General features: G+C 48.7%; 2 protein-coding genes across 3 annotated transcripts in view; both read right to left on the reverse strand.

Annotated features, from left to right (window-relative positions):
* Window positions 1-581: 581 nt before the first annotated feature.
* LOC103366622 (proteinase-activated receptor 3) lies at window positions 582-1,529 on the reverse strand. The gene has a single exon (XM_008294393.1). It carries the CDS (start codon window positions 1,527-1,529, stop codon window positions 582-584), a length of 948 nt encoding a protein of 315 aa, XP_008292615.1.
* Window positions 1,530-4,668: 3,139 nt separating this feature from the next.
* tph2 (tryptophan hydroxylase 2 (tryptophan 5-monooxygenase)) overlaps window positions 4,669-11,726 on the reverse strand; it is an 11,117-nt gene continuing 4,059 nt past the window's right edge. For both annotated transcript variants that reach the window (XM_008294385.1, XM_008294387.1), the window contains 10 exons: window positions 11,226-11,360; window positions 10,923-11,106; window positions 10,579-10,679; window positions 10,292-10,359; window positions 10,021-10,217; window positions 9,462-9,597; window positions 8,754-8,880; window positions 6,925-7,020; window positions 6,328-6,461; window positions 4,669-4,843 (listed from right to left, as the gene is read on the reverse strand). In XM_008294385.1, the coding sequence (XP_008292607.1) occupies window positions 4,669-4,843; window positions 6,328-6,461; window positions 6,925-7,020; window positions 8,754-8,880; window positions 9,462-9,597; window positions 10,021-10,217; window positions 10,292-10,359; window positions 10,579-10,679; window positions 10,923-11,106; window positions 11,226-11,360 (1,353 nt within the window). The remainder of the gene's footprint in view (window positions 4,844-6,327; window positions 6,462-6,924; window positions 7,021-8,753; window positions 8,881-9,461; window positions 9,598-10,020; window positions 10,218-10,291; window positions 10,360-10,578; window positions 10,680-10,922; window positions 11,107-11,225; window positions 11,361-11,726) is intronic.

Genomic DNA, 11,726 nt, shown 5'->3' on the forward strand with positions numbered 1-11,726 from the left:
CTGAAGCTGAACAGAAACGTTTTAAAGAGTCCATCTGATGTTTTCATCTGCTGCAAGATTCATCATCAGTCAGATATTCAGACCAAACCTGAAGGTCCAAACCTGCTTCCTGCATCATTATTCTGCAGAACCAGTTTCTGGTTCCAACGTGTGGAACATAAACTGATATCAGAACTTATAGAACTGTTTTCTGGTGTTTGGGCTGCAGGTGAACTGGTGTGCTGAGCTGCACCTCATGGATGTGAAGGTGCTAGCTAGTTCATGCTGCAGAAGAACCTTCAGGAAAGAAGTTCCTCAAAGATCCTCACAGGGTGACTCAAAGAACCACCAAACGGTTCCTTCATAAAACTAAAGAACTAAAGAGCAAACATAGGTTCTTTGAGGAACCATTTTCAGGATGTTTCTTTGTGGTTCAGTAAAGAACCTCTTTTAAATGGTTCTCAGTACTTTTTCCAGATAAATGTGTCTCCGAGTGTTTGGATCAAATGGTCCATGTTTGTGTTCTGTTGTGGCCTCATTTCTGGGTTCTACGTCTCGTTTGTGTCATTTTGTCGTGTTCCGGTTGTTTGTGTCTCTGGGATCTACTCGGCCTGTGTTCTGGAGGCTGGACTCTCTCGGCTGCAGCAGCTCACCTGTCTGATCCGTGCCAGGTAGAACATGGGTCCGATGAACAGGCCGAGGTTCGGGAACAGCAGCAGGAAGTTGATGACGGAACAATGAGCGGCGCTGAGCTGCTGCGTCTGTCTGGACACGACCAGCATGTAGGGCACCAGAACCACCACTGGGCAGTAGGCCGCCACCGACGGCACTGTGACGGCCATGATGTTCCTCAGAGCCCGCCTCTTCAGTGTGGTACCGCCACCGTCGCCCGGCCCGCTGCGGCGCAGAACCCGGACCATCCCCAGCAGGCTGAGCAGCATCAGCAGGAACAGCAGCGAGATGACGGCGCACAGACACAGCGTCATGGTGAACATCCGGGCGAAGAACCCCAGCAGAACCACGGCCAGAGTCAGAGTCCAGATGCAGCCGCACAGAACCAGCCGGTAGCTCCGCCCCCCCAGCCTCAGGTAGGTGACGGGCCACGCCACCGCCAGGTAGCGCTCCACACACATGCAGGTGAGCAGCAGCGGGCAGCCGAAGATATTTAGGGCGAACAGCGCCTCTCGGACGGCGTGTTGGGTCTCGGAGCTGCGATGCAGCGACGTGTAGATGTCCAGCGGCAGGACGACGCAGTACAGGATGTCCATCGCCGCCACGTTGACGCCCAGCAGCTCCGACGCCGTCATGGCCGCCCTCCTCCTCAGTAGCAGCCACATCAGGCAGCTGTTGGCCGGAAATGCCGTCAGCAGGATGAAGATCTTGAATCCAAACCAGCCAACAGCTCCGGCACTGACGTGACAGTGACTCAGAGCTTCGGTGAAACCCGACAGAGAGAAACCGAAAGGCCAGAAGAAACCAGGCGAGAAGCCCAGAGATCCATTGGAGCTGATGTTGGTTCCACCGACTGGAGCCGTGCTGCTGTTTCCCATCGTGACCCTGCACAGAGACGCTGGTGTGAAGGATTTCTGTCTTTTACAGATGATGTCATGGAAACATCAGTTCACTGAACAACAGCTTCCATCCACATGTAAAGTCAAGTTTATGGGTCTGAGTGTCCAGTGACTCCTAGAACCCGAACCCAACGGTGGAGTCACTGAAACACATGAAGCTTTCAGCAATCATGTATTTTGCTTCTTTCATAGATGTATTAAAGGTCTTCTGACAAAATCAGCTGTTTCATAAACATTCATACAGAAACGCTAACATTTGGTTAAACGTCCACGTCCTCCTCAGTCGGGTTCTTCTGGTCTATCTTTGGTTCCTCTGGACAGAATCGCTGCATTTTGTTTAACGTGGATGGAAACTTCTGTTCACGACTCTATCAGATATAAATTCACTCAGACAGTTTCTGGATGGACTTCCATCTGTCTGCAGACTGTAATCAGTAAGTGGAGCTGAACTCACCTGCAGGATGGTGGACGTCTCCGTCGTCCTTGACACCTGGAGCAGACTGCAGGACGTTTGGTCTCTCTGGCCCGCAAAACATTTCCCAACATGCAAATGTCTCTGAGTTTCTGTGAACACCTGGCGTTCTGTGACTCTGTGCATTTACATCCAGTGTTTACCTGAAGATCAGATTCACAGCATTGGCACCAGCACCAGTTCTAGGTGTCAGTTCTGGATGTGGGTTCTAGATGTTGATTCAAGATGTTGGTTCTGGATGTTGGTTCTAGGTCTTGGTTCTAGATGTTGGTTCTAGATGTTGGTTTTGGATGTTGGTTCTTGGTGTTGGTTCTGGATGTGGGTTCTGGATGTTGGTTCTAGATGTTGGTTCTTGGTGTTGGTTCTGGATGTTGGTTCTGGATGTTGGTTCTGGATGTGGGTTCTGGATGTTGGTTCTAGATGTTGGTTCTTGGTGTTGGTTCTGGATGTGGGTTCTAGGTCTTGGTTCTGGATGTGGGNTTCTGGATGTTGGTTCTAGATGTTGGTTCTTTGTGTTGGTTCTGGATGTGGGTTCTAGATGTTGGTTCTAGGTCTTGGTTCTGGATGTTGGTTCTGGATGTGGGTTCTAGATGTTGGTTCTAGGTGTTGGTTCTGGATGTGCAGAGCTACAAGATGCTTCATGTGACAAATGAACAAACAGGAAAAGCTGCACATCAAACACTGTGTAGCTTTAATGCTTCATCTTTTAGGCTTTAATGAAAACACGACACGTTTCAGAACCGAGTCACTGAGATCCGAGTCGCTTCCTGTTACAGCTCTAGTTACACATTTAATCCACGTTATGATGATGCAAATAGAACATGAGCAGCAGAATCTGACTGGACTGTTTGTCTCTTTTGTTGGAGTGAATTTAAGTCCTTTAATGAAACAAAGAGGAGCTTCAGATCCAGATCGTCTGGACTCAGTCTGAACCAGAACCAGCTGCTTGTTCCTATCCTCTGGACTCCTTCAGCTCTCAGGATGTTGTTGGGTTCAAGATCAGCGATGTGTAAAACTGGATTTGCATGAAGCTGAAAATGCTGAGCTTTATTGAAATGAGGCCTTTTGTTTTTTTTCCCTGGATGTCCAGAGCTGAGCTGCTGAGGAGGAACATCTGAGGAGGAACATCTGAGGAGGAACATCTGAGGAGGAACATCTGAGGAGGAGAAGATCTGTTGTAGCTTCTTACATTCTCTTTATTCAGTGACCCAAAGCAAAGCGACGCTTCGACTCTGAAAGTACATTTTAATACAAGTAACGTGCAGCAACAGAAGCAGAGTGAAGAAACAGAACCGAGTCGGAGGTTCTGGTAATGCAGTGAGGAAACAGTAAGGCTGAACAACAAGTTCTGGTGGTCTCAGGTTCTAGTTCTCTACAAAATTCTACTTTATAATTAAACCACAACATCTTTCAGCCCTGATTCAGATGTCTGTGAAGTTTGTGAATACGTTGATATGCACTCAGTCAGAACATTTTGTTTTCCTCCTTAATGGCTGCAGCAACGTGGACCTGCTCTCTGGTTCTGGTTCTGGTTCAGCTTCAGGTTCATGATTTCATCTGTTTTGATCCAGATAAAGTCCACAATGATTTAAACAACTTTACTCCCATTGAACCAAAACCTTCAGACAGGACTCTGGACCAGAACCTGGACCATGTTAAACCCGGTTCTATCTGCTGCAGGTCTTTGTTGTGAACAGTCTGAAGACTTCATGCTGGTTGTACCAAACAGATCTGTTCAGTCGTATAGGTCCATGAATGCTTATCTTCATGTCTCCTCTGCTTCAACCGTCGTTTCTGATTCACAGCAACTTTGGACACTCAAAGAAAAGAGAGATGAGGTCGTTTCACTGACAACACAGAACAAGAACAGTCCGACCGGATCAAACACCAGAAGAAGCAGTCGACAGAAACAACAGCGGCCACGACAGGTCAGGAAACAGAACGCTGAGCGACGCTAAGAAGGAACAGCCGCTGAAAACGTCAGCGCAGCAATAAAGCGGGATGTTTTTAGAGAGGTCTGGTACAGATGGAGGTTCGTACAGACGGAGAACTGTGAAGGCCTTCATTTCACAAAAGCTACACATTTATGTATCAGTTAATAACCATTTGCCATCTACAAGTCATAGAACAGGTGACGTGTGATTAGCTGTCAGAGTCACAGCGGTTGCTATGAAACCAGACTTCTGACTGGACGGTTCACAGCTGAGCTCAGAAGACTTAAAGCCTGTTGGTTTGACTGGTGTCACAGAGCAGATGTAAACCCTCCATCCACCCCGAGCTCCTCCTGCACATCTGTTTATTAAAGCCATGCTGCATGTGAGCGTCGCTGGGAATCCGTTTAGTCAAACTGAATGTAGTTTCAGGGACATGCTGCTTCGAACACACTGACAGAAGCGGTTAGAAAACGTTTCCTGTTTTTAAACTGGCTGAGAGGTGGAGGTGGGCGGTTCCAGACGTTTACAGCTGCTTTGTGACTTAAAGAAAAGAAACATTCCTGCTGGTCTAAACGCCAGAACCGGCCCGGTATGAAGCAGAACCCTCCGTGCTCTCCTGTTACACTGAGTGAAGATGGCGGCTGATGATCTGCAGAAGCGTCATGGTGATGTCATCGACCAGTCGGAGCCCACAGGTGGGGCAGGTGTTTCCTCAGATGCCCATGTAGGTGTTCATCTTGCCCAGAGCGTCGCAGACGGTGGTCAGGTCGCTGCGCAGGTCCTGAACCACGTCCTCAATGCTGCGCGTGTCCTTCAGCAGGTCCACGCTCTGGGTGTACGGGTTGTAGTACACCGAGAACGGGCGCTTTATCGTCTTCGCAAACTCCCTGCAGGAGGGGGCGGGGCCACAGAGTCACATGACACAGGTAAGGAGAGGAGGCAGGTTCAGTTACTTCATCCAAGGCAGCTTCAACTCAATCTGACGCAGCAGTGACAGAATAACAACAAAAATAATAAGAGCGTTTAACGTCAGGTCAAGCCTGTCGCACTGTAAAAAATGAACCTTTAGAACAATTTACTGTTATTTTATAGACGTTCTCTGTTTTGTGAAATGACAGATCATCCCTACGAACGTCACAAACAAAGAGTATTAATGCACACGTTGACTTCAAACAGCCTGAATCCCACATCAGTTCTGTATTCCTGACCTTAAACACGTAGCTTTATGCATTTTATTTTACACATATCTGCTGGTATCTTACTGGGTTCCAGTGATGCAGGATTCCACGTTTTTAAAAGTTTTCTCTGCTGCCAGATTTATTTTTTGTATATTATTTTGTAACAGTGTGTTTGTCTGAACTTCCAGCTTTACTCACTCAGACCCCTTTTCCACCAAACCGGTTCCGGTGCTGGTTCGGAGCCAGAGCCTGACTCAGCACCGGTCCTTTGTGTTTCTACCACCTAAGCACCGGCTCCAGGTTGTCAGAACCGGTGCTTTTCAGGTACCAAGTCTCTGCTGGGCCAGAGCTAAGAACCGAGTCCATCAGGGGCTGGGGGCGGGGCTATTGGGACCAACCGGACCGATGGATGGGACACACAGGCGCTGATTTGTGTCGTGTTTCTCCAGGACGTCTCTGGTCCGATCACAGATGTACTGAATGAGTCCAGGGACACACAGAAGTTCTGCACAGACTGTTGAAACCCGGTCCGACTGTGTCAAGGAGCAGCACCACAGTGGTGGAGAACACGACTGTTAGAACGTCGGTATTTAGCTTAGAAATGAGGTGTTCTGGTGACAAATGGACCTCAGCTACACACTGTTTATTCTGCTCATAGAGAAGACCTCATGAGAACACATCACTGGGCTTCATGCTGGACAGATGTGACACCAGAACCTCCTGGTTCACTCTGTTAAAGTCATCTCTGGTCTCACACCGGTCTGAGCACCGCGGCCTCCAGCAGCAGCTAGCGCAGCCTGCTATGTGGGGCGTTCAGGGAACGTCGTAAACTGTAGCGTCTATGGATAAGAACATGTTCAGCAGGTCAGATGTTTCTCCTGTGACCAGGTGGGAAGTGAGACCAGATGAGAAAGTGGGTCACACCGGTACCAAAGTCCGTCTGGAGTCCTGTGTGGACTTCTGTGTGGCGCCAGTGCTGTTCGGTAAACGGCTCCGTATGCAGTGACGTACGGTTCTGACTGGGCTCCTGATGGAAAAGTAACCTGGTTCTTAGATGTGAACCAACTAAGCTCTGGAACCAGTACCTGGTGCTCCTTGGTGGAGAAGGGGTGCAAGTCTTTAACTAGTCTTTCAGTTTCCTGGTGTGTGTTTTTGTCTCCAGTGAATCAAACCGGTTTGGTCTCAGCCGTTACCTCATCTTCTCTTTGGCCTCCTCGAAGCTCTCGGAGACGAAGTAAACATCCTGGAAGGTGGTGATGAGACACTCCTGGTTGCAGGTCGTCCTCGGGTCGAACATCTTCACACAGGCCTGGTCGGACAGAGCGTGCTGCAGAAACCAGGCAGAAGACACGTCAGTCGTCACAGTTTGACCTCGAACTGGAGTTTGTCTGTATTTTACTGCTTGTGTCTGGTTTTGGTATACTTTTGGTGCTTCTGGTTCCGGTGGTTCCAAACCTGAAACTCAGTTATCATGACTCATCAGTTCATCCAGTTATGACCCACTGATGGTGGTGATGCTGCTCAGGAGTACCAGTAGATCATGGACTGATTAGTTTTATAGACAGAGCTCAGACCCCAGCATGTGGCCCACATGGGGCCCAGGACCACAGGTTGGACCACAGGTCGGACCCCAGCATGTGGCCCACATGGGGCCCAGGACCACAGGTTGGACCCCCTGATTGTATTCACTGATACAGACATTCACAGCTTTTACTTCTTTTGGACAAAACCAATGATCTGATTCACAAAAGTAGGACGTGTGTGTGTGTGTGTGTGTGTGTGTGTGTTACTCTGAGTTCTCCGATCGATGACAGCAGGCCCGCTCCATAAGCTCTCAGCTGACCGTCCTGTTTGCAGAGTCCGAACTCGATGGTGAAGAAATAACACTGAAACACAAACACAGTGATCAGTTATTGATCAGTCACTGATCAGTTACTGATCAGTTACTGGTCAGTTATTGATCAGTATTGATCAGTTACTGGTCAGTTATTGATCAGTTATTGATCCCACTGATGAGGCGTGTGCAGCGTCCTGTTGGTGTGTCCGTTAGGTGTGTGTTGGGACAGATGGGTGATGGATGGCGGATCTGTTGGTGGTCTTCTCCAGCTGATCCACTTCCTGTGACTCAGGGTTCAGTCACACCAGACAGGTGAACAGCTGCAGGTAGACTCACCTGAACCAGCCTCTGATCAGAAGCTGCTGAGTGTCATCTGAACGCTGCTTCAATCACTTTAATTGATGACTAAGATTACTGATGTGATTACTTCCTGGCTCCCATGAACACATCTCAGAACACATTCTGACCTGGATGACTGAGAACCTTCGTCTCAGAACCACAGTGACTGTCAGAGCGACGGACAGCGTCTGGATCTGAGCTCAGTGTGCAGAGAAGCTGGTGCTGAGTGGAGAGACGCCTACCGACAGCGTAGAACAACCAGAACATGATGTGCAGTGACCAGAAGGTGATGCAAAACCACCACAAGCAGACAGAAAACAACCTAAATGTGATGCTGCCTCAGACATGCACATCCACAGAACAGTGAGACAAGCAGAACCACAGAAACATGTCAAAGAGCCACAAACAATACAAAAAGATGTAAAACGTCCAAAGAGTGACACAAAACAACCACAACAAGGCATGACGTGACAGAAATGTGGCACACTAGTTCTCTGACGACTCTGCAGTGGTTGGGTGTATACGTGGTGGACGGGATGAGGAGCACAGAGCGCTGCTGAGTGACTTTGTGGAGTGGTCTGGGAGGAACCATCTGCTCCTGAATGTGGCCAAGACCAGGGAGATGGTGATGGACTTCAGGAAGAAGAGGATGACCACACAGCCCCTGAACCTCCTGGGAGAGGACATTAAAGCGGTGGAGGACTACAGGTACCTGGGCGTCCACACTGACAGCAGACTGAACTGGAGGATCAACACCGAGGCTGAATATAAGAAGGGGATGAGCAGACTCTACTTCCTGAGGAAGCTGAGATCCTTCGGCGTGTGCAGCAACATGTGGAACATTTTCTATCAGTCTGTTGTTGCCAGTGTTCTCTGCTGTAGTCTGCTGGGGAGGCAGCATCGGAGCCAGCGACACCAACAGACTGAACAAACTGATCAGGAAGGCTGGCTCCGGTACCGGCTGCAAACCGGACACCATGGAGGCGGTGATGGAGAGGAGGACTCTGAACAAGCTGGTATCTATTCTGGATCAGCCCGACCAACCTCTCCACCCCCTTCTGGACAGGCAGCTCCTTCTCAAACAGACTGATTCAGCTCCGCTGTACAAGGACCGGTACCAGAACCCAGAGCAGTAACCCTGAACAACACAGAGCGTTCTCAGCTCTCTGCTCTGTAAAACCCTCTGTCTCTGCACTGTTTTTTCAATTTGCACATTTTGTACAGTCGTTTTATTTATTTTATTTTATTCACTTATTTTTAATTTTAATTTTTTAAATAGTATTTAACTTTGGCTCTTCTTCTGTTGGGATCGGTGTTTTTCTCTTGCTGCTGGACCACAGTAATTTCCCAGACTGGGATAAATAAAGTATTTTTCTATTCTATTCATACAACGACCCACCAGGACCAGAACCACAGAAACAAGTCAACATGAACCAGACTCACTGTGGCCAGTTTCTGGACGTCCTCGTCCGACGCTCCCAGTGAAGCCAGTCCGATCTCCTGGGAGAACTGGGCGAACTTTGGATCAGCCAGCAGAGGAACATGACCCAGCAGCTCGTGGCAGGTGTCTCTGAGGGAGAACCAATCAGCAGTCAGTGTCTCTGAGGGAGAACCAATCAGCAGTCAGTGTCTGAGAGAGAACCAATCAGCAGCAAGTATCTGATCACCTGTTTCTATCAGTTCTGAGAAGCTGGGGTGGACCTCTGAAGCCCACTTCCTCTGTCCTCAGAACCGAGCAGCAGCAGCAGCTCAGTTTCTCTTTCACAGCTTTTAAATGTGAATATTTTCTTTTTCTGAACATGTTTGGGTTCTAACTGCTGATCAGAAGAAAACGGCCTCAGACGTGAATTTGTTCTTATTGATTATTGACTGGTTATTGATCTCTGATGGAATTATTCAACCTTTTCTCATCGTGAACTGCTGGAACACATCTAAAACGGATGATCTTTGATACTGAGTCTAACCAGGATCTTTGGCGCTGTGGCGCCCCCTACTGTCCTGAAGCTGGACTGATTGCTGTCGTTTTACTTTGAATACGTTTCCTTTGATTTAAATAATCTCTTGTCTGGACTCGGATTCATTTCAGCCTGTTGAGGACAATAGGGGCTCATCCAGGGTCAGATCAGCAGGGCACCAGGTCCAGGTACTCACGGTTCTGGTGTGTAAAGCGGGTCGGTGCTGTGACGAACGTACTGCGTGCAGTTAAACACTCTGAAGGCCAGACCGGCCAGGAAGTCTCTGGGAGACAGATAACCTGCTACTGGACGGACCGTGAAGCCAGAACGCTCTGAAACACACAAAGACACGACGTCACAACATCCTTGGTTCTTCTCCTGGTTCCTCGGTCCGCTGTGACGGGAGAAAACTAAAGGTCAATCAAAGCTGATGTTATATGAGACATCCCATAATACTGATGCTACCAGCTGCAGACAGAGGACGTGAACAGAACCAGGTCCAGTGTTCAGACTGAGACACCTGGATGGATGTAGAACTGATCTGGTGTCAGGTTCTACCAGAACCCAGATGTGTTCTTCCTCCTAAATGTCATGTGTCTATCTGCTGTACTGATGAAGTTCTGAGGCTCAGAAATGATGGAAAAAGTCCATTAAAGTGATCAATCTGGACCCTCCTGTAGAACTCATCATTAGAAAGTGTTACTGTGGATACAGAACCAGCTGGTTGCCATGGTAACTGTCTCCTGGACCCAGACCTCGGAGGAACAGGGAGACGTCCTCCAGCTGGGGGATGTTGTCCTCCCGGTAGCCACAGTGTTTGGTGAGCAGCGGCAGGTTCTTCAGGTATTCTCTGCAGGCGTGAGTCGGGTACAGTTTGGTGAGCTCTCTGAACACGACGCCCCACGTCCTCACCTCCTCCGGGGTGTAGTCGATCCGAGGGATGGGCTGTCCGCTGGGGAGGAGATGGGTCAGGACACAAACTGATCTCACCTGCCAGTAAGAGATGAGAAATCAAACGATACTCACAACTTGTAGTTCATGGCCACCTCCACAAAGTACTTCCTGCGCTGGCGGTAGACGTTGTCTTTGAAGCCCTGACAGGAAGAAAACGGATTCGCCTCAGAGACATGATGCACTTTAACAACAATATGGGACAAACCCGTGAAGCCCGTCTGTCCTTTTACAGAACCTTTTTTATTTAACAGTACTTTTAAATACATGGAAATATCAGTAAAAGTACAAATATGATGAAAAGGGCAGGAAACACTTTTCAGATGTTGTTACAGAAAGTTTCAGGTGAAGTTTGAACTCACAGGATGATCAGCGTCCAGCTCAGAACCGTACATCAGAACTCTGTGAGAACATTGATCCAACTCAGAGATCTTCATGGGGAACCAGGGAACGTCTTCTCCATCTGAACACAACGTCACAAAGACACACAACCTTTAACTCCAACAACAAACTCCACATCAGGCATGTTGCTCTCTGGGAAAAGTCGAAACAAAATATATCAGCTGATCATCTGTCTATAGGGTGTGTTCTACCTGTACACAAGGTGTGTTCTACCTGTACACAAGGTGTGTTCTACCTGTACACAAGGTGTGTTCTACCTGTACACAAGGTGTGTTCTACCTGTACATAAGGTGTGTATTCGTACCTGCCTCAGCAGCCCAGACATGTTCCGGTGTGTTGAAGGACACGATGTTGACATGGTCTTTGAGGTTTTCCAGCAGCTCGTTGAACTCCTTCTTGCTGCAGCTACAGTCTGCAAAGATCTCCACCTCGTTAGGAACCCGCCTCGACACCCGAGACTCGATGTGGTTCAGGTTCACCCTCTTCTCCTGGAGAACACGACAAGAACCTTCCGTGATGTACGAGGAGCAGAATGAAGTGGTTCTACAGATGGATAAAGGCATGGGTGTGGTTCTGGATGTGGTTCTGGTTCTGGGTGTTTTCTGACCTGGAACAGTCTGAGAGCTTTGACCAAACAGCCGACCTCGTTCTTCAGAGAGAACACCACGGCTGTTTTCCCAGAATCCTCTGCTCCCTCTTTGTCTGGCTTCTCGTTGATGGGACAGAAGGACGGACGTCTCGACTGACGACAACAACAGAAAATGTTAACAACAACATCATCAACAATAGCAACGTTATCACCAGCAATGACAACGACAACAAAGTCACCACAACAACAAAACAACAGCAAAAAAAGCAACATCAGCACATATCAAACCCATCCATCATCTCTACACCTGAACACTCACTAGGCTCACGGGGGGCGGAGCCTATCCCAGCTGACTCAGGGTGAAGGCAGGTTCACCAAGGGCCTGGACTAGAAGCAGGATCTGGGGTTAGCATGGTAGCTTCTCGTTCTTCTTTGGTGGCATTTTGAGTATTGCTGGAGCCTGGTACTGGTGGAAGCTGTCTGCTGGAGCCTGGTACTGGTGGAAGCTGTCTGCTGGAG

This window comes from Stegastes partitus, unplaced genomic scaffold (genome assembly GCF_000690725.1).
Source record: "Stegastes partitus isolate 25-593 unplaced genomic scaffold, Stegastes_partitus-1.0.2 Scaffold958, whole genome shotgun sequence".
NCBI classification, from domain to species: domain Eukaryota; kingdom Metazoa; phylum Chordata; class Actinopteri; family Pomacentridae; genus Stegastes; species Stegastes partitus.